The sequence below is a fragment of the Malurus melanocephalus genome, unplaced genomic scaffold, assembly GCF_030028575.1.
Source record: "Malurus melanocephalus ecotype Western Australia unplaced genomic scaffold, MMel_1.1 scaffold_619, whole genome shotgun sequence".
In the NCBI taxonomy this organism is placed as follows: domain Eukaryota; kingdom Metazoa; phylum Chordata; class Aves; order Passeriformes; family Maluridae; genus Malurus; species Malurus melanocephalus.
Genome location: NW_026623851.1, coordinates 76,690 through 100,381, shown reverse-complemented (window position 1 = coordinate 100,381; position 23,692 = coordinate 76,690). Strand labels below are relative to the sequence as shown.

The window sequence follows — 23,692 nt, the reverse complement described above, 5'->3', positions numbered from 1 at the left end:
CAACAAAAAAAAAGAGAGTGGCAACTAGACTTTCTGATTTCAATAAAATAAGATTCAAAAAAAGACATCAGTACTGAAATCATGAAATATGAGTCAACAAAGGAGTAGGATAACAATTCAAGAACATGCAGTTTTTAGTGGAGTTAGAGATGGAAAAGATACTGCAATTATACACTATGAAAAAGGATATGGCAGCAGTTGAAACCAAATAGCCTGAACAACACCTTCAGCTCCAGAAGCGCTGCTTTAAGTGAAAACAATAATTGTCTGCCATCTGTAGGAATTAAAGACTGAAAAAGGCCTTCTTTGAAGACAGAGACAGTAAGCAGTAAATTAAAACCTTCTCTCAGAAATGTGAAAGTAATGATAAAAGCATTTTTAAAACCCCTCATCCAACAAGTGTAGTATACCTGCCTAGCAACATTAGGAAAAAGTAATAGGCATGAACAAGACACTACGATAATACATATTACAGTAAGATGAGGCCAAAGGTGCTACAAACCTAAAACCTGTCCTCTGTAATAAAAGTACATGCAAACTTACAAGGGGCCCATTGCACATTAGATCTCCAGTTCAGTAACAGATCACATACAAATGTAATAACACTAATCTAACCACACTCCTCACAGAATCCCTGTGCAATGATGAATATAATAAAAGTAGTGCAGAATAAAGGGTGAACCAACTGTTACATTGCATTTGTCCAAGTGATGGAGACACTTTGAAAAGGAAGTCAAAAAGAAAAATACCCATTCAAATAGATAGGTAGCACCAGCTATCCTGCGAACACACGAAACAATCCTGGAAAACCGTAAGCAATTACAATCATTGCAGCAATTACTACAAGACATATTGAGGCATTCCAGTTCTCTGTTTACACCTGTCACAGAACTACTATTTGGACAAAATTGTCAGTATAGATACTCAAAATATTAAGCCTTTCACAATAAATAATACAGCAAACCCAAAAATAAAACATCTCAAATTCTCAATTCATAAAAAAATTAGTTATATTGCTTGAAAGACACAAGATAAACCATCTACCAACCAAATCCCAAATATATACACACACATGGTGTAGGTTAATACATTTGAAGTTAAATTACGTTTTTGAGGGATTTTATGATTTTTATGTGTTTTCCTTTAAACAATGCAGAGAAGGTAATTTTTAACAATAATTATTTGGTTTATTTGCCAAATAATTTGAAGAACTTGTCAATTAGAAAAAAAAACCCAAAACAATAATGGTCAAAGCATACAGGTTTCAAATATATAGAAGCGATAGAAAGTGTTTACCTTAAGTTTGAATTCAAGCTGTGGTAGAACAGAAAGCAAGAGGTGGCTGTCAATGTTGTACAACTCCAGAATCAAATCAAACACATGCTCTGACAGGTCACTAATTGAGGTTTTACCAAGCATAAGGACTTGATTGAAGAACTGGAAAATAAAACAGATTACACATCAACAAGAAGAGTATACATGCGTTATTCTAAATCCTATGTGAAATCCTAAAACTATTAAATTACTTGTACTCTGACAACATTAATTTCACTACTAATAGAAAAGGGATGGAAGGTGGCACACACAAATCAGAATTCCATAGCAGAAGTCTTAAAACATCATTGCCTTGTATCAAGTATTATACATAAAGGAAAGCACATTAAATGTGATGTTTACCCCAGCTGGCCTACAAATAATTTAAGAAACACAACTTTAAAGGAGTTTCAGTGCATCACGTCTTTTTATAATGGGTCTATATCCAGAGTTATTTCACTATTGAGAACCATCATTTCAAAAGTATTCTAACATTTAATCAAAGCAAGGCTGAAGCAACTGGCTAATTAGTACACTACACAGCTGACAGGTAAGGCACTGAAAGTAAAAGCACAGGAATTAATAACTGTTCCAGAATTCGTATTTACAAGAAGTGTAATGCAATTGCAAAGCAATTATTCCCTCTTGGTAAACTTGATATATTTGAGAGAAATGTCATACTTCTCATTAAAGAAAATATTTGCACGCTGTTTTCAACTATGTCCTCTCAGATGGGTAAAAAGCAACTAAAGAGGAATTTATATAATACAGTGCATCTTATAATAAGACTGTCTTGAAGAAATGTTTTGCTTTTCAGGAAACAGAGTTGCCTGAATGTACAAAGTACTGGTTAGGAAACTGTTTTTGATGTATTTCTGAACAGGAAATTTTAAAAACTGCATAATATTTCTCTCTAATGGGAAACAAAGCAGACTCCATGGGCATTCTTCCCATGAAAGAAAGGTTATTACTGTACAGACTTCCTCAAAACTCAGAAAAGGCCACCCAGTTTGTAATCTAACCTTACAGATGAACAACATTAAAAACACCTTCCCAAACAGCAGATTTGAAGAGTTTTTATTGAGATTTTTTTTAAATCTTAGGAGGTACCAACTTTCTAAGTGCTACAAGTCTGAAAGTAACAGAAAGCATTGAAGGTTTTAAATTGTTTTCAAGCTCCTGAGGTTTTGGATAGATGGCATAAATCCTGCTAAATCCTCAACTGCTTAAAAATGTGTTACCGTTTTTCTATTGTGCAACTCAAGTTAAAGCACACTCCTCTCAGATCTTTACTTCCCCTCATCCCTCTTCTATTAGTGTCTATGATGTCTACATTCAACTTTGCTACAATCCTCAATTCACCTGTTTTTCTTCCCTGATATCTATTCTTAGATTGCTTCCTCTTCTACTGCTGTGGTAACAGCATTAGAATTCTGCTCTATCTTCAATTCTCTTGGCTCCAAATAGTCTCATCACTAAAATAGTCTCATCACTCCAAATAGTATCTCATCACTAAAACATGCATTGTACTACAGAAACAATGTTTTTATATATTTTTATCAGAACAATATATATACTCTGTCTTCCAGTCACTCTAAGGATTGAATCTCAAAGTCTTCCAAGGCATTAGAAAAAGTAAATTATCCATTACATTTCACAAATCACAAGTATTAAGTACTTGGTAGGTTCTATATGGTAAAGAATTAGACTCAAAGGGGCAGGTTATGCAGTGCTTCATTAATACAATAATTCCCTCAAAGAAAATTCAGCATCTGTAAAAAGCTCCTTTCCAGACCTGTTTGACAGTTTGCAATTCATTCTTTTTATAACACAATTCAGTTACAGAAAGTATTGATTTCCATACTTGTTTGCAGCCTCACTTACATTAGTAATGTATGGTTCAATTGCTTGCGCTGTCCTCTTTAGTAAAGCCTTTGCCAAATCATAGGCTTGCTTGTTTAAATTCTGGGGGAAAAACAAACAAACAAAAAAACAGAAGAGTTATAAACACATGCATTAATCTAAAAACAAATCCAAGAATTTAAACCTATCATGTACTGGTAAATGTATTAAAGAAAAAGCCTGTTCTTTTTATATTTTCAGTAATAAAGACAATATAGTGAAAACAAACCTATTCCAAACAAAGCTTCGTAGTCTCCACTGGTATTACTGGGAAAAAGACAAAAGCTCTTTCCTTGGCAAATGAGGGCTTACTTTTCAGTTGCCCATCTAAAACTGATGTTCAGTGAATTGAGCGCCTGCATTTTACTGCTCCTTATCAGTTTCCCCAAAAAACAGGAAAGCGATACAAAGCAACACTGAGGCATCTACATTCACCACAGAAGGGAGACTCTGAACAGGACTACAGAGAGAGCAATTCCGCCCTTGCATCAGGCAGCCACCTGTGAACCACCACCAGACCCTTTCCATCGTACCATGCAAAGATACTCAGTGTGTTGTCTGAGACAGCAAAGAAAAACCTCTAGAGCTGCTGTTTATGGGAAAATAAAAGGTCAAACAATAAGAACCAAATTCATACAAAAAATTAAACAAACGTACCCCCCTCTTCAACATTCCTGCCCTTCCATTTGTCTAACTGGGTTATCGCTCTATCCTTGTTTTCTCCCTTTCCCTGCACCACATTCTCCATGCTCTASTTGTTGCATTCTTCCTCTAATTTCTATATCACAATTATTTTTAAAAAAATTTTAGAAGAAAATGCAACTCAGCCCTTGGGACACCTGCTGCAGAGTTGATTAACACACAGAAGAATTAAGAAGTTTTCCATACACAAGAATATGTACTATTTTAATAGCAAAAAAACCCTATAAAAATACAGTTCCCGCAATTTTTATTGGTCTTTGCAACTTAAAAAAACCCCAGCATACTCAATTTACAAGACAATGGTAAAAAGGGGCAATTTGCGGTTGCTTTTTTTAAATATCTCATCCATAGAAGGAGAAAATTTCTGTTAGCACAACAAAAAGCAAACACAAGATGTTTCTTCCATGTCTTCTACAAGACATAGTCATGACCCTCAAATGTCTAGAGGCCCCACTTTCTGAAAATATCAAAGAAATCTTAAAAGCACAGTAGAGCTTTCTCTTCATTTGCCAGCTTTAGGGTAAAAGCAGAAACAAGCATAAGTGGCATTGCCTTAGTTGAAATGAAAACCAGAGGAGCCCAGCCATTACCAAGTAGGTTTAAAAACCTTTCACAGAACCAAACCTATCTTTCTGACTAATTCAGCCGTCACAAAGATATCCTAAGCTTCCTTCTCCTGAAGGAGAAATTTTAAAAGGATAACATCTATTTTAACAAATTTCTTCCCTGTTTTTAGATAAGCTCTTCTACCATTATATTCTCTACAATCTTTCCATGTGGTTGGAAAGGAAATTGACACAAATTTCAAGTTCTCTTAATGATTTAAGAAAGCCCTYATGATGGAGACAATCAGGATGCGTTTAGGAGAATGTAAGCATCCAGTGGGCATAAGTTTTTTAGAGTTCTGAACGAAACAAAACCATCACTTGGCACGCTGTTAAAAGTAATCATTATCAATTGCTACATCTTGAAGGAAAATAAATAAATAAATATTCATTGATAAGGACAAACCAAAGAACCACCCCTGAAAAGGCAGAACACAAATCTTCTGCAAGAAAACTGAGGTTACATTTAACATCTAAATCACTTATCCCACTAAAACCTCCACTTTTCTTTCAGAAACTAATGTTAATAAGCAGTGGAGAACATTTACATTTTTTAAAAATGTAAATTTTTAAATTTACTGGAGGCCTTGGGAAGCCTCCAGCAATAACATCTGAATCTTGGTCAACCATAAGTTCTCTCCTTTGTCTCAATTTCTACTGTTATTGTTAGGCATGTGTTGCTGGTATTTCAAGCTTTTTATACTTTGGGAGGATGTTAACAGTTTTGCCATTTGCCAGTTTTCATACCTGCTTTTCTCTAGATAATGTTTGACAAACTATTTTTTCACAGAAGAAGCAGTGGCAACCTCTCTGACAGAATGACACAGACATTTTTGTGTTTACATAGACAATATTCTCCAGCGAAGTATGCTGCAGAGCCAAAATCTTTTTTTTTCTTGTACAATGGTGTTGGAAGTGATGGAAATTCATACTCACATGACTTTCTCGCAATTCCTTTTTTCTAGTTATCTCTTAATTATCAGTTTAACACCAAAAAAAAAAGTGAGTGAAATAATTTGTATCTATCCCTTAAAAGAAGAAAAGGCAACAAAACAAATTCATGTTGCTWACTTTTTCTTTATGAAAAATGAGAAAATTAGTAGGTAGCATCAATCCACCCTTTATTTTGTACCTTTAGGAGGCAAATAAAATTCTAAGTCTGTGCAAATAATCTAGTGCAAATATTCCTGAAAAGTGTACATTTTAACATATAATGCTCTTGGAATTTGAAAAGGGTCTTCAGTTTTATTCTTATTATCAATGGCACTGCAACCAAATTAGTATCCAAGAGCACCCAACAGAACAGCTCTTGGAGCCTCTTGTACTGCTGGGGAAGGTAAACAGATTCTTAAGGATGGCTAACAAAGAAATACCTCAGCTGAATTGTTGCCAAGATAGACAACACTAAATATGAAGCAAATTCCTCCTAGAGACAGTTAAGAATTTAATTGTCAATATGACTTTTTCTAAAACATAGGCATGTAAAGCATGTGGGATGTGCAATGCGGGATTCCCTGTAGCAGTCCTGAGACTGAAAACGGAACCCTGGCGAACACCCAAGGAAATCAAGTGCAATTTCCCTTCTAACGCACTGCACAAACACAAAATCGTTTGCAGGTCTGCCATAAAAGCTTTGTGATATTAAAGGGGAACCAGGACCATTAAAGGGGAAAGGAAAACTATTAATTTTTCTTGCCTCTTCAAACTGACTACCTCTTCCCTTGCTTCTAGGTCTTATCTGTGTTTAGGTCACTTTATTTCATTCCCTCTTAACGTAATCCTATCACAAGAATTTCAGCAGAGTTAATAGAAAAGAAGACAAACTACAAAAGGAAAAAAAAAATTCAGCAACAAAATTAAAGAGTTAAGCACATGGTCAGACAAGTTAAGCTTGACATTTCACTGGCTTATCTGACAGCTGTACTATTCAAGAAGCCTATGCACACTTCAGTGTGCTTTTGTAATATTGGTGTCAGCTCCTTTCATTCAGATTTACATTAGTATGGCTTTTATCCTGACCAAGTGACATGGATGACAAACTCAAGGGAGATAGTTCAGAGTAGTCAATACTTCAGTGACTACTAATTATGGTGTGCAGACATTTGACAATACATCACTGCCCAGTATATGCCCCTTGTGCCCAAGTTTTTGCAGCATCCTGTCCGCACCATTGCTTTTTAGACTTACTACGGAGGACTATGGACTGTATCTATTTTTCCTCCTTGGAAAATTATTGTCTTGGTTTAAGGGGTAACAGTATTGAATTAACTTTCGGTAAAGTGCTCAACTAGTGACTACATCTCTTAAAATTATTCACGTAATTTTTACATCAAACGGTCTAGTGTTTAATTTCAACCACTGGAGCTTAGCATCCAGGATCCAAAAATAAAGGAGCTCCTTGAACCTTCTGTTCCCAACACTTACAGACCCCACATTAGCTATATTACACAGACTGAGATTTGAGGAGCTCAATCTTGTTTTAACCAATACAACTCTTTTCTACTAAATAGCCATTCGGTTTACAAGACCACTACATATTCCTTCTCATAGACAACCATCCTTCTACGTATATTAAAAATTGACCACTTGCCTGGGTCACTTTCTACAGATATGATTATCTTCACAATCTCTCAATCTTATCAGCTTCAAACCTGAGCTAGTAGCAGATCTATGTTCCTTCTACTCCATCAAAATATTTTTTGGTACCTAGGAAATCTGGGGATTCCTAGGTATTCCTGGGTACACTGACCATTACACCAATGTCTGCCATTATGCCATTTTTGGTTGACCAGTCTGATTATTCAATTTCCATTTTCCACAGCCCATACAACTGAACAGTTAGGTCAGCTAAGACACAGTTCTTTTTTATGATGGACCTTATCCTTAATCTCCTTCTAGTTTAATGCCCAATGGAAGACTGGAAAATTTCTTAACTCTGAATTCATTACACTTTTCCAACATGACATCAGTAGCCACAGAAAGCAGTTAAGAGGACCAAAATTTTAAATAAATACTATGTGAAGATTTTGAGATGAAATACAAATATATTAGAAGTTCCTTTCCATTAATATGGAAAAAAAAATAAGGTAACCATAGTCACACTACAGTCTGACATTATATAACTATTTCAGTTTGAAAGCAGGCTATAAATGAGCATCCTACCCAAAGAGACATTTTTATTAAAAGAAAAGCAGCAGGAAATGCAACTCCCCAAATATATTATCGTTATTAAAATACTCAGTAAGTAATTTTAAATCCACTATGAAACTGACTTGTTTTAATGCTACAGACATCCTAACAGGATGCAAATTCTTCAACTCAAAGTCAATTTATTAAACATGAAACATAAAAATAGAACTCAAATCAAGTTGAACAGATGACAAAATGAAACCTTAGATGCTTAATAACTGAGAAAATCCAAACTGAAGTATTTCGCATACTCTTGGTTTTGATTTTTGTATTACAAAACTTTACATAAATCTGGAYTTTAGCCACACAAATTTCAGTCTAGTCCTGGCACAGAAGTATTAGACTCCTTGAAGGACACAGCTAGAACATTTCCAATGGGGAAAAAGAATTAATGATCTATACTAAACATTTAGTCTTTCATTGTCAACAGAAGAACAATTTATGCGCTAGCTAAAGATACATTAACTAGACAATTCCCCAAATCTTTTTTTTTTTGTCATACACAGCTTACAAGTGAGTAGCCCAAGAGATTCAGTAGGACACAGTCAGTTTCCTGAATTAAGTCGTCAGACTTCCATGCTTTTTAAATGCTAAAGTATCACAACACATACACATTTCTGAAGCTTTTCCTTTAGTTCATCTATAGGACACTTTTTTTTTTTTTTTTAACATGACATTATTCATTAAGGTAAGATAGCCATTGCTTGGGAACAACCATTTCAGCACACAGTTAATTCCATGGCTACATCAGAAACATGCCAGTCACACCAAGTCAACATTTCTGCAACACAACAGAGCCAGTTACAAATCTGCAGTCATAACTTTTTACTTCCCACTTAGGGCAGCAACTTAGTTTAAACTGTTGATACAGCACTACATGAATTGAAAACTTTCAAAAGGATATATGTAACTTCTCTATTCCATTCTATTGGTATTGATGGTATATAAAAAAAACCTGTGTTTCAATTCATATGACATTTAACCTTTTTGATCAATTGTGACCATTGACATTTTGCTTATTGCAAGTATAGCACAGCAAGGAAACTTGACTAAATTTCCTAGCTATTAAAATTACTTCTACAAGTTTTAAAGTTTGCTAAAAGAAATACAGACAATACAAAGACAGGTGCTACAGCCATTCTCTCAATAAAATCTATATATCTGAACACATATATCCAAGAAATCATGATAAAAAACAATAGAACAAAACAAAAGCCACTATTAAGTCTTACCTTATGTGCTGGCACTAGATTAACTAACACTGTGTCCAAAAGTTCCTGCGACACAGTATCTCCCTCACAAATGATAGAGCTCATTAGATCAACCATGTGCATGTGTACTTTTTGGTTATGACCGTTGCTGAAATTAAAAACAAGAATTCTTATTATAGTATCTATATATAGCACAACTTCCATTCAGAGTACTCCCTGCAATGAATAAGCAAATAATAAGCAACAAGGAATAAGCAAATCACAAGTTTTCTTAGAAGTCAAAACACTTCAATTCCTCAGTTGCATATACCATAATTCTTGAATTTCATGCTCTCCTCATTTACTACTATAGTAAGAGAACTGGATGTGTCCCAGTCCTGAAAAGACAGTGTATTAGAACATCCCACTACTCTATCCAGCACTGGGGAGACTTCCTCTGGAGTGCTGTGTCCAGTTCTGGGTTTCCCAGCAGAAAACTGGCACACACATCCTGGAGTCAAGTCCAGCATAGGTTCATAAAGATGATTAATGGACTGGAGCTGCTCTCATGGAAGGAGGGACTGAGAGAGCTGACATCTTTTTTTTACCCTTGAGAAGAGATGCCTCTGGAAAAGAACTTACCATTATGTTTAAATATCTGACACTGGGCGTAGAGAAGACAGGGCAAGATGGTCTTGACACCACACACTCAGTGGTGTCCAGTCACAGAACAAGAGGCAATGGGCACAAGATTTACCATTTAAACATTAAAAACTTTTTAAATGAAGGGGTGATTGAGTGCTACAAGGTTGCCCAAAGTGAATACAACCTCTCCACCCTTGGAGAAGCCCAAAACCCAAATGGTTACAGTTTTGGGCAAGCTGGTTTGAGCAAAGGCAAAAGACTACATTACCTCTAGTAATACCTTCCAGGGTCCACTACTTCTGACTCATGTTTTTACAGCAATAATCCTCCAAATTCCTTAGGATTGCATATTACACCATTCAATTTCAAGAACAGAATAAAATTAATGCAGTAAATGACAAGCAAATCAAAGTTTCTTAGGAAAAAAAAAAGATGATGTGCAATGTGGCCTGTTTCATTAAAACAGAAAAAACAGGTATCTTGTTGTATTTATACTGCTACCTTTAGTTAAACTGAATTACAATACTAAGCTCATTAATGCTAGAAGTCACACGACAACTATKTTAGAAGCAACTGACCTCAATCAAGCAATACTATATTGTAATTGGAGGTGACAATACTTACTTTATTACCGAAAACAGCGTTCTATACAGCTGTGTAAAAATCTCATTGCTGTCTTCTAATTCAAAGCATATGTTATAGGACTTGACCCAAGCAATGTTCTGTGTTGGAGCAGGAAAAAATAAAAGGAGTAGTTAATACATGATTAAATTGAAAGATTACATTTAACAGTTGTAAGTTATGACGCTTACCTCAAGCAAATAAAAATATCGATTAAACTGGGGGCTTTTTGTGTCTTCCAAACCTTTAAGTTGCCTTGTTATGAACATAAATATATCCTGAAAAGACAGAAGTGCTAGTTATTCAATCAACTGCAGCTAAACCTTCAAAATAAAATAATTATATTTTTAAATTACTTGTATTATTTAGTCATTACAAAACATCTAGCAATGACAGACATTATTTCATTAACCAAAAGAAAATCACCTACAAAAACATAATGGAAAATGTCAAGGACTAATTTTTAATCCTTTATGTTTCTTTAAAGGGTTGAGAAAATAACCTTTTCCTAAGGAAACAAATGTCTTCCAAAGAAAAGCACTGGACTTGACAAACACAGCTGCAACTAGCTGGCATGCTGTTGAAGTAGAGAGATTATTATTCAGCAGTACAATGAATTTAATACTTTTGCTTCATACTACAAGAAGTTTCAAAAGAAGGGGAAAAGAACAGTAGGCAACTATATCTTTCCTAATATTATTATGTGTTCACTCTATTGTTTGTACATTTCTCAGTCATTACAGTATTGACACAGATCACATCTCTTGCAGAAAACTAATAAACCAAGTTCCTCCTGCTCCCTCTATCAACATTCACCATCAGAAGTTATGAAGCTTACCTCAAGCAGTCTCACACAGAGTAAACTCAAGCAGATTATAAGGAGCAAATATCCAATTATGAAGATATCAGAAACACACCAGAAGATATCTGTTTTAAATGTTTTTTTACATTCAGATAATTAACAGCTGGAAATTCGAAACTACTATATTAAATCAAAATGTTTAGAAATAAGTACCACCAGAAAGACTGTTCACGTTCACAGCCTCAAACGTATCTATGTTTCATCTAACAATCTAGGTGTAAATCAAATCAATTCCAAAAGACACAAAGTTGTCATAATAAATACCAGAAAGCCTTACTGTTATTCCTGAGAAAACCATCCTGGAAATAGTCTATAAAGCTTTCCTATAACATTTCAAAATTACCTTATCCCTTAAGTCCCACAAAAACAACAGACAAAAGATAAGAATGGAGTTACCTTTTCTCCTAACACTATAACCACAAAATCCAGTCTTAATCATTAAGATGAGCACTTACTATGGTTCTAGGTTCAAGAGCTAGATTACATCTGACATCACCATCTCTTGGTAAAAAAGCACAGCAAGCACACTGTTCAGATACAGCTACATTAATGTTTTAATTTGGTTCAAAACTGAGATTTTGAGGTGTTGGATGGATGGATGGAAAGTGGATGAAGTGTTGGAAAGGATGATCAGAAGGACCACTGCCTGGTCCACACTTAGCTGAAATTAAACCAAAAGATACAAAGGACACATCTAATAGTCTACAACCATCCAGGGGCATTGAGTTCTCAGGCAAAAGGCCATCTGAAGAATCCCTCCTTTAAAAACCAGTGCCTGAACACTAGCAGGCCATCAGTCCCCACCAAAATGAGTGCTGTCTTATGGAAAACCGGTACACTGGAAGGTTCTATGAAGTTTAGAAGACATACAAACTGAGTCTCAGGGAAGAATAAGAATCAATTGAAGAAGAAAGGGGGTATGTGCCAGGCTGACCAATGCCAAACATAAAAACTACTGAATCTTAGAACTCATGCTCTGTGTGTTAATTATTTCTGCTAAACTTTACTTGTAAAGGTAAATCTCAATCAATTCATTTAACCAAATATTTTACTTTCTATCCTGCAGCTCAGTATGCAATATTTACCTACTGAATGGGATTCAAAGAGCCTACTTATTTTCCAAAGAAAGTTCTCATCACTGTGCTGTATATAACTGCAGACATTTATGAATAGCATATATGTACTAAAGCCCAACAACTGAATGCTCCAAATAACATGATTTGAAAAGTAAGCACTTATTCCTAAACTATTTTTTCCTATTCCTGTTTTAAAGAAAGCAAGACAGACTAAACTCAGAAGTATTAATTTTTCGTATCTCATGTACTATAACCAAACCTTTTTCCCTTTTTTAAGTACACATAACATACCATTTGAACATGCATTTATAAATTCAAAACATAAGCTAAAATAAAATTTGGCTGCAGCTAAAAAATTGCAATAATTTTACAACTGGACAATATGCTTTCACATCAGACTGCATAAAGCACATCTACAATAGAATCCAGACTTTAAAAACAAGAGTTCTTACACTTCAACTTTACAGAAAATATTTAATTTTTTGTTGTTGATTGCTGTCTTGATGCCAAATAACTACATAATGGCTTCAGTAATCATGAAAGCCATGGCTCTCACCAAAAAACACCTTCAGAAAATTGAAGTTCTGCTACCACATATACTTTTAAACATCTCCATTTCAACAAAGACAGGTAAACAATCCTTCGGTTCAAGTCATTGTCAATTGACACATACAAGTGATTAGATTATCTTCCCAGCAAAAAATTCGATTTGGGCTTTACATGGACTGAGGAGGGCTCAAAGCTAGTTTCCAGATCCCAGAAGAGCTAACCTACTCCAGCTCTGTTTTTATTCTACCCATGGCATTTTCCATCCCCGTTATCAAAGTTCTTTCAATGATCAGCAAGGAATTTACATAAATTTACATAAAAAAAGACATAAAAAAGAAAAACCTGAGATTCTGATCCCTTTCTTCAGCATCTCACTTGCACAATGTGTGAGTTATAAAGAGATCCGCTGAGTCTGAAGCAAGGGCAAAAACTTCAGCTTTAAGTCTTTTTCCTCTCAAGAGATTAATCCTTCACAGCATTTCATTAGTTGTTTTTAACGCTGATGCTAAACATACAAGAACAGACTCATCTGTAGTATGGATTTGATATTAAATACTGGGTAAAAGAAATGGCAGCACATAACCCAAGAGGAAGCATTCTTCCTTTTACCTCTGTCATAAACTGGAGGGAACTCGTCGACATTTCTATCAGAGCTTGTCCTGCAACCACAAAAGCTGTGTTCAGAGGAAATGGGTTTGCAAAAAACCTACCCCAGTAGCCCTAGGCAAAGGACCCTATTGTTTGGCTTTTCTTTATTTCTCAAAATGTGTTTAGGAAACTGCAGCAAGAAAGTGAATTCTGAATCTGCATAGATTACAGAACTCAATGCTGGCAGTGGAAGGCCCTCATCCATTCAGAGCTCTGTCCAAGCAGTGGCTATAGTATTCTTAAAATTCAAGTATGATATCAGTACTGTAAACCTTCCAATATTGTACACTACGAAATCTGTAGCTTAGTAGCATTTGGTAACTCAAATACTGCAAGGAAGATCTTAGTTAGCCCAGCTCAGAAGGAAAGAAATTAAAACTCTAAGCCCAACAAGCAAATGAAAACACATACTCAAAACTGAAGCAAAAATCAGGATACCTGAAAACCATACTTAAACATAGAACAGAAGAGAAAGCCAGTATTTCTATCCAGGTGAAGATGGTGCAATCAATAAGTAAGGTAAGTAGATGTTGTACCTCAGATTACACACTAATTCAGAATTACAAAAACAAAGCTAACAAAAATCCCTGGATATCCCTTTGGTATGTCTGTTAACAAAAGAGGTACTCCTGCAGTTAAAGCTGCACTTTCCCTAACTAGGAAACACTACTGGTGCAACCACAAGATGAAAATTGAGTGATTGCCTCTTAAGTGATAAAAGATACAAAGTCCAACCACCTTTTTATCCTAGTGTGGAATAAACAAAGACCAAACCAAACTAAACAAATAAGACCACACACATTCGTAAATTGGGGAGACAAAAACCCACACATTTTTCGGTGTTACTTTCACCAGGGCTTTTGCAGATTGTCTCTAAAACTCAGTTCATCATTCTAGATTCTGACTGCGCAAGGGAAACAGGTTGATTTTAAGAGCTGAAACAAAGTTAGAGTTCTACTAAAAAAAGTAAAAAACCCCACAAAACAATCTAAAATTTATGGTTTTCTGAAACAAATGGGACAGATTGATACTTCCTTTTCAAACCTGACATTTCTCTATCAACCATCTCCATCTAGTGGGATCAGTGATGTTTGTAATTGCAGAATTTTCAAGTCACATTGAAAATCACTAAACTCTGTATGAAAGTACTTTACCTTTGTTTCAACAGAACATTTATCTATAAATATACAAGTACCCACCTCTTGGTAGTTTAACTGGAGAGACATGGGTACTTCTCCAAGTGAAGGTATTAGCTGTCTTGCAAGAGATTATGATAAAACCTCTACCTATATTCCTAAAGTAATAGTCCACTACCTGCAAATCCCAATAACAGTTCAATAAAATATTTATTTTCAATATTAATCAAAAACTCTACAAGTTATTGGAAGATGGACCGTATAACCCTTTATCTAATGAACAATTGACTTTACCAATCATATCACAAAATCAAGGGAAAACTTTGAGCTGCTTAGGCTGAATGAGAAATAAGGAGAGGAAAAAAACCAGCCATAACCAATTATATTAATCACTGAGCATAAAAACCTGGTGTGGAAAAAGAGATTTAATTTACCTTCAGTTTATCTGGTGAAGTGTATGGAGCTTCAGGGGCATAAATTCGGAAAATATCAGCAAGACAACATGCTACCAACAAACGTACATCCTTATCAGGATGTTTAAGGAAAAAATCTGAAGCAAGATGCAAAGCAAGATTTAGGTAGAGCTCCTTTTCTTCTTCAGAGTCCTGGTCCATATCCATGAAAGTTTTCACGACCATCTAAAAAGAGAGACACACATTAGTACATTAAATTAAATACTCTGTGTAACAGGATCCTTATTAAAAGTTATTTTTCTGCTTTTGTGCAACTTCCACCAGAAGCATTATTAGCTATGCAGTAGTACTTGAGCAACCAGTGTTTCATATTTCAGGGTACAGGAAAGACCTGGTCAAGTCCTGTATCAAGTGTTCCAACACACAGTCTCAGCAGAAGTACTGAAAGCCTAGTTGTAGACTTCCCTGAACTTTTTGAGAAGACATATAATCAAGTTGAAGAATCAAAAAAGTGCAATAGCATTCACTGCTACAGCCATTCACTTATAAATTCAGAAAACAGCAAAACATTCAAAATATTAGTTTCTCCCCTAAACTATTCAGTGACAACTTTTTTCCTTTTATTATCAGTTTCAGTTTTTTTTCCTATTCCTGCTCTGAGGAAAATTCTATCCCCTGTGCTGTCCAGAAGCAGAACACACACTTTCAGCAAAAGCATATACAAATCCAGGCAGCTCAGCAGCATGGATGCTGTCCCAACAGAGCTAAAATGACCACTAGGATTATCAGGATCCAGTAGACTGAAGTTATGGAATTAAAACAGAATGGGACACCAAATATTTAACATGTTAAATAAAACAAAAGCAAGAAAAGCTCTATTTAGTAACTGCTAGTTGGTGAGAATTCTTTCATCTGAAGAAGAGAAATTTATTGACAAAACAAAGCAACTATGCTCTTCTCCAATTCCTTATTTGACTCACAGAGACAGCTGTTTTAAGGAGTTCAACTCTTGTAAAATTAACAAAATTGTACTCAAGACTTAATTACACAACCCTGAGTATTAAAGTCAAAACTCCCATCTATTTCTTAATTGTAGGAAGAGATATTTCAAAGAACAATTATGTCAATAGCACAATAGAATCCTAGTAACATTGCAACACATTTTCTTTTGCTATAGTTTGGTTGGGGTTTTTTCCCCCATTCAAAAATTTGCTATAGCTGGTCAGAGAACAACAAACCCAACTTTAAATGAACCCCAAACATCAGTATAATTAGGATCACAGGAGTTGCAAAGTTTTCAAGTATATGAGAGTCCTTTACTAAAAGGCACAGAAGATCAGCAGCTTAGACAGACATATAACTTTCATTGCAAGAAAAATAAAAGTCCTCCCCCGTCAGATACATGAACCACTTGAAGTGCACTGGTACCCACACACATCGATTTAAGTATTTTGTAAATCAGAATCGTTTTCTTTTCTATGAAAAATAGTCTTTTCATACTTCTTGCAACAAATATGGAGTTTTTTCTACTTGAAATCAACCTTTATGTTTCTTCCCTGATAGCATGAGCATCTGTACAAGTCAGGACAACAAAGATCAGTCATCCTGTCTGCAGAGCAATCCATCACAGTGTGTAAGGAGCAACAAAGGAAAATAAGCTAGTTGTCCTAGCATAGTTATCCAGCTTCCTGCAAAGCAATAGATTAGAGGACTCCCAAGCCTGAAATCACACCCAGACCACCATGATTTATACTCCCGGACCTTCTTCTCCCAGATGTGGCACATATTTCAATTTTGACTACACCATTCTAGAAATGAGCTTTGGAATACACTTACAGAAAAGTAGACTGCTGGTATAAAATCAGTATTTCATTAGATGATGACTTGGTTCTACTGTATGAAAAGAAACTATGGAAAAAATGCTTTTCTCACACTATTCATCATTTCCAAGTGTTTATTACCTTCTTTCTGTCTTCAGTGCCACTTCATGACTGTAAACATTTAATTTCTATCTCCTTTCCAAATCTAGTATAACTTGCAGAGAGCATCATTAAGAAATGCATGCTATTTCTGATGTAAGTTATGCTAATACAGAAATTTACTACACATATATTCCATTTTATTCTCTGATTTCCCAATGATTTGCTTTTATATTAATGTCTTGTCATCAACAAAAAGCAGAATGTCTGCTTGTACACAGAAATATTTTTCCCCTTATAATTATGAGCATTTGGCAGTCAGAGGAATCAAGAGCTTAATAATTCACTTATTTATCAATTACTGTTCTTTAGCACCTGCACCTCCTAAACTGTGTGTTTACACCGTAGCTTTATACACTAGTGGTGTAGCCTGGATCATCCAATCTGTTATAAAAGAAACACTGTGCATTTTTTTCCCTGTCAGAGCATCAACAAATTCACAGCCAGAATAAACAGCTAACAAGAATCACAAGGCATCCTACAAAGTCCACTTCTTCTGCAAGATGGATCAAGATGGCAGAACAGAAGGTACTAGACATTCATAGCCAAAAATTAAGTTAAGCTATAGGAGAAAAAAGATCAATAAGAACTGTGGTGCTGCATTTCCACAAGCTGAAAAAAAATATGCAAGTGCTAACAAAGCATTCCTTCTCTTAGGAATCACTCATATGTAAAGTTATAAATGTTGTCTTTTATTCAACATCATAGAATGCAATATACTTGCTACAGTCTGTCAGCAAAAATCCCAGATAGGTTACTGGGGGGAAGACAAGAAGCAATCCTTGTGTTTTAGGATTTCATTGGTTTTTGTTCATTTACCAGTATTTCCAAATAAAAAGTAGAAGTTAAAACTACTTCTTAAAAAAAACTTCAAATCAAGCTCTTCCATCTGTTAGAATACTTAAGGTTCCTCTCCCACATCTGTTCCCTCCTGCTTTCCCTTGGGCAAGCCCAAGCTGCAGGAATTCCTTCTGCACAATACTAGCCTGCCTTTTTGTGAGAGCCACAGGTGGGTACAGAACTGTTTTAACAAAATTAGCCCACAAATCTGTCCAACCTTCCTGTACACTAAGGCCAAATAAAGCGGTCAAGAAATTCAAGACAAATACATCAAGGACTATAAGTATACTCTAAGTAAATAGACTAAACTATAACAAAGGCTACCTTCATCATGATACAGGCTAAAATAATGAGAATAAAAGGGGTTTTAAACAATCCAAAGAGCACTAATGCATAAAAGGAATGTATTCAGAGGTATCCAAATTATTTCTAAAAATATGACTTTCTTTTAGAGAGGAAAATACTAGAAAGCAACAACAGTACTGACTTTGCATAGCAGCTGAAAAAAAAATTTAAGTAGCATTTGAAATAAATGCAGCTCATTTCTATCTGTGATTTTTCAATGCATTTAAACCTTTTTTGAACAAGACACTTCAAGAAAGTGATAGAAGACAATGCACAGGAGTAAACAAGTTTCCCCTGTGCACAAAAAAGGTGAAGCCCAAATCAAAAAATAACCCTTCCAGAGACAAAATATAGTAACTGGATCATTGAGCATCTTTTACAAGAAATTTTAATCTGCAAGCAATTAATTGATTACTAACCTTTAGCCTTCTCACCATCTCTTCTTTAGATATTTTATCAGAGATTTCTTTGACTCCTGGAGGATATGTAATTTTCCCATCATTGGCTCTCGTCTTCGAATGAGCCATGATTTCACAGTTTTAAAACTGTAGAAAGAAATTAAGAAGATAGTGTTGTTTAACTAGTTCATGTTTAACCTTATTTGTCCCATTTTGATAAACAAAATCCAACTAGATATATACCAACAAACCCATACAAACACAAAAAAAAGGACCAAGTATTTTCATTGGTTTCAGTAATCTATACTGTGGGAGACAGAAATAGATACCCAGGTAAGATTGTCATATGACACAGTAAAGCTTTCAAGTAGTACACAAGAGAAAACCTAAAGCCCCTCATTCTGGAATGTATTTGATCTTCACACTAACAAGACACAACAAAGAATCCCATTATACTGTATGATCTGTTTCCAACTCTTGGTAATAATAGATCCTAGCTAGCTTGGATGTTCAGACATCTGAAGTGGACTTTGTGTTCTATTTATTCTCTTGGAAAATGCAATTTCCCAAATAGCTTAAACACCAGTGSTGTGAAGCGTTACACATGACCAATTGGAACTCACCAATATTGCCACTTACGAACATATAGAGAATGGAATTAGAGACAGAAACAGAGTAGACCAAATGCAAGTCTTTCCTCTGTGCCACTAAAGCCAAGTTTTCAAGTGAAAGACTGCAGATAAGCAACAGTATCTTCTTCCTAAATTCCAACTAAGAAAAAAAAACTCAGGTTTTTTTTGTTTCTCAGTCCCTTTAAGTTGATGCAAATGCAGATTGCCATCTAATCCACTCTTAGTTACCCAGAGTTTCACTGCTGTACAGAAGGAAGCTGAACTGAGAGCTTTATTTCTGTAAAAGCAATTAATACAAAAGATGGTGAAAGAGTCTACATGGCATGTGTGGGGACAATCAGAATCTTAGAATAAGATTGCACCAGGGAAACTACAAATGAAGAACGTGACAGAAGAAACAAATTTCTTTGTCATTGCCTTGATACTTTTATTTATTTGGCTAAAAGTATGATTCACTACTAGCAGTCATGACTGTTCTGAACTGTGAAATAGAAGTCAGGCATTTTCTTCCAACAGATCTCCTATAAGGATCTATGTTTACTTTGAACTTCTTGGGATTATAACACCAGAAATAAAAATCAGCCAGAATCCCCAAGAAGAGATGGGCTAGCAACATCTTCCATAACAGCTGCAATTAAAACTTACTGGCCCCCAAGCCAAGGCCATTCTACATTGAAGGAGAACTGAAACTTAAACTATATTTGTCAACCCAACCCCTTCAAAACATGCCAACATGTTCTGTATTCTTCAATCCATATTTCATGATAACAACCAAAATCACAGATTTTGCTTCATCTTCAGTAATCTTTTACCAAACAAAAAGTTAACACTGGATTTTAATTTTTTTTTTTGCAAAGAACATATACGGAACAACATATTTTATTTTGTAATRAATAGAATGAATGCAATCATATTTCATTCAATAGGCATGACATATAATGTACTTCAACAGATACACAAAAGTCAACTCAGTTTCTGTCATTTTCTCTGTATCTACATATACCCAGCAGTGGAACAGCACTACCTTCTTGCAGTTGTAGTAAAAATCGACAAAGCTCATTGAAGTAACTTTTTCTAGCACTAAAATATGATGTCACTTTTATCTCCATTAGATTTCTTTAATGCATTGTCATGACAGTAAATCCAGGACTTCTCAGAAGTACACAGAAATTGCAATCAAGTTCACTCTTCTTGCTGTTTGACATGGATATTCCATTCTACCCTTCAGATGGGATGATGTTATATATCACAGCTAAAATCATTTTAACAGTTCATCACAGCAAAAGGGAGTATTGCTCCCCTGAATATGCAAATGTATAAAAGCATCAGATGCTTTGTTGGACCAATCAAACTCACCAACTCAAAAACCAAGCCTGATTGTTTTTGAAAAGCATGTGACAAGCATCAAAGCTAACTCAAGGGAAAGAACAGGAACAAAACTCCATTTTCCAGTGGTGGGTAGCTGTCAGATCAGATCAAATGCAGTGGAAATTTGATTAGAATATGGTGATGGAGTCTCATTTGGAGCACATTTTGAAATAATTCAAAGACTGAAACTCATACATTACAGTCAAGTTGAACTGCGCAGCCAGTATGTCCAACTGCCACACAACCAAGCTTTTAAGCTTCAGTGGCATCCAAGGTCTGGATGAAACTGAACATCTGTATAGTGTTTATTTGGCAACATTTTGGTAATGGGGGAGGCTGAAGGCATGGCCCCTGTGGGAAGCGACYAGGGACTGCTCCCATAGCGAACAGAGCCAGGTCCAGACAGCTCCAAAATGGATTAATCCCTTGCCAAAGTCGAGCCATCAGTGATACTGGTAATGCCTTTGTGATAACATATTTATAAGAACTGACAAAAAATGTTGCACAGCAGTTACAAGGAAGAAAAGTGAGCAAAACATGTAACAACATGTAGACACCAAGGTTAGTGAAGAATGAAAACAATCTCCCTGCATTTATCTTGACCCATGAGCTATCGCATCTTGTTTTCCTCCCTGTTCCTTTAAGCAAGAAGATTGAGAGAGCAGCAGTACTAGCATCTAGCAACCAACCAAGGTTACAAACAGGGATGTACATATCTTATCCCTTTCAGAAATATAGAAAAATTAAATAGGACTTAATTTTCTACAGAATTAATACATCTAGTCTTATAGGCTCAAAAATAACTTCAGAAAGGTTCTATGAMATAGCCTATTACTTAGAACATAAGGGAAGCTTCTCAGCCTCCTATAAAATACAAATTTACAGACCACTACTCAAAGATTTTTAGGATTAATGATAAGCTTTACTGAGAGAAACAAAAACCATTCAAAATAAACAGCAGAAAAGAAAACCTATCATTCAAAAAAGAGAAAATCCAATGCTAAGCAAATCCCTTATACAATAGTTACAACTTCAAGTATTATCTGAATAAAACTTAATTTGTTACATTCCACTGCTAGAAGTTCCTGTTCTTCTGGACTGCCAGCATAGGTATCCATACCTAGCTTTATCAAAATAATCTCTGTTCAACACTTACTAGAATCTAGGGTTCTATTCTGGTGGGGAGGGAAAGGTGTTTTGGTAATTCTAGCCAAGTGCAAGTCTCTGTGATTTCACATTACAGATACATCAGCTGTTCCAGTGAACTTCTCGCATGGAAAAAGAAGTCAGTAACAGCTAAGAACAGCCTCAAGGCCAACTGTATCTACAGCATGCTGAAAATGAAAATACATAAGCTAGTGATGTGATATCCAATGCCTGAATTTCAAAAAAGATTTTAAAATTAATTTTTAAAGACACAGTGTATAGCAAAAGAAGACAGTGTAAGGCGACAAGCATTTTGAAATCAGAAAATTCTTTGAAAGCTTCTTTGAGATTCAACAGAGACTCAGCTGACAGGTTTCTGTTTTTTTTTAAATCAAGTGAAATTTTCTAAGTTGTCCACCATGTTTTCAGAAATCCAGTATAATTCCATACACACAATCAGAAGGGAAAGAAAAGGGAAAGCACACAAGTCTTATAAGAAGAGGCTGAGAGATGGGGTTGTTTAGCTTGGAGAAGACTCGGRGGGCACCTTACTGCTCTCTCCTACTGCTCTCTCCAACTACCTGAAAAGAGATGCAGTGAGGTGGGGATCAGTCTCTTCTCCCAGGTAATGGAAGACAACACAATAGGAAATGGCCTCAAGTTGCACATGGGGAGGTTTAGATTTGAGGTTCTGTTGTGGGTTAAGATTTTCTCCTTTTGTTTCCTTTCTTGGGAAATTTTTTCTTTCCCATTTTGTTGCTGGGATACACTAATTGCTAGGTCATCCTTTTGATGGGTAGGCAATTAGTAAAGACAATGGGACCTATGCCCCACCTAAACAATCTTGCTAAGCCCTGGGAGGGGGTGTGTTTTTGTGTGGTGGAGGGTAACTTCACTTCCTTCTCTGCTTCGAAGAGAGAAGGAGGTCTACCTGCTAGCTGCTTGGGGGAGAGGTGGCCTGCCCTTTTTCTGCGGAGCCCAGCATCTCTGCTCATTGGGTTCCTGTTTGCTGCACTGTGATCTTCTCCCCTGTGCCTTGCTGGGGACCCCCTGAGATTCCAGCGTCAGGGGGTGAGCTCTGCTCCATCCCGCCTCACAGCCGCGGGGTTCTGCTCGTCTCTTTGCCATCCTGGGGTTTCTTGTTGTCCAGAGGAGCACCGAGATCAGAGTTTCTGCTGTGAGTTTTGCAGAGGAACTTTTCTCCATCCATCCCTGACATTGTGTGTCCATCACTGTCCACACGGGAGATCTGAGCCAGCCGGGACCCGCGCCACAGCGCCCCCTACAGCTGCCGGGGAATCATCGCACGCGCCCTGCTCGGCCGGGAGCCAAGAGCACCCCTGCCAACTGAGACTAACTGCACCAAAGGGGAGGGCGTGTCTCTGTAAGGCTGTCACTGGGTTTGTGACTGGGTTGGCTGTTGCTATTGTTATTGTTACTTGTTTCACCTTGTTATACATATATGTAAATGGTAATAACAGTTTTTACTAATATTCTTGCATGAAAGCCCATGATTTTTTTTTTTCAAAGCTATAATAATTCGGAGGGAAGGGGGGTCATATCCACCACTCCAAGGGGGGTCCCTGCCTTCATTGGCAAACATCTGTCTTTCAAACCAAGACAGGTTCGAAAAAATTTCTTCACCAAAAGGGTAGTCAGGCATTGAAACAGGCTGCCCAGGGAAGTGCTCAARAGGTACACAGATGCAGTGCTCGGGGACATAATTTAATGGAGAACACAATGGTTCTGGGTTAATGGTTGGACTCAATGATCTTAGAGGTCTTTTCCAACCTTAATGATTCTATGAAAAAGGAAAATGTTCACATGGGTGCCTATTTTAAGGCAAGAAAACACTTCAGACAATAAAATGCTTTGCACCATGCATAATACAAGCATATAAACTAAACATTAAGATGTGMACTGTTTCTGCCGTTAAATGAGGACAAAAAAGGAAGGCAGATGTCACAAGAAGCTTGCACAAATACAACAAATTCCAGTTCTAATACATAGGAATAAAAGGTATGACTCAATCAGGCTTTGTTGCTTTGGTCATGTTAAACAGTACTGTAAGTTAAGTCTTCGAAAACTATGAAGAAAATAAACCCTATTTTTGGCTAATAGAGCATTTAAAA

At 36.1% G+C, this 23,692-nt stretch overlaps 1 protein-coding gene across 3 annotated transcripts in view; it reads right to left on the bottom strand.

Moving 5' to 3' along the window:
* The window catches only part of PDS5B (PDS5 cohesin associated factor B), a 101,772-nt gene that overhangs the window by 62,070 nt on the left and 16,010 nt on the right, over positions 1-23,692 (bottom strand). For 2 of the 3 annotated variants that reach the window (XM_057383281.1, XM_057383280.1), the window contains 7 exons: positions 18,436-18,561; positions 14,874-15,077; positions 10,360-10,446; positions 10,172-10,269; positions 8,945-9,071; positions 3,199-3,279; positions 1,297-1,437 (listed from right to left, as the gene is read on the bottom strand). In XM_057383281.1, the coding sequence (XP_057239264.1) occupies positions 1,297-1,437; positions 3,199-3,279; positions 8,945-9,071; positions 10,172-10,269; positions 10,360-10,446; positions 14,874-15,077; positions 18,436-18,543 (846 nt within the window). In that variant the 5' untranslated portion in view covers positions 18,544-18,561. Of the gene's footprint in view, positions 1-1,296; positions 1,438-3,198; positions 3,280-8,944; positions 9,072-10,171; positions 10,270-10,359; positions 10,447-13,264; positions 13,315-14,873; positions 15,078-18,435; positions 18,562-23,692 lie in introns of those variants that run through there. The other variant, XM_057383282.1, reaches the window with a different exon arrangement.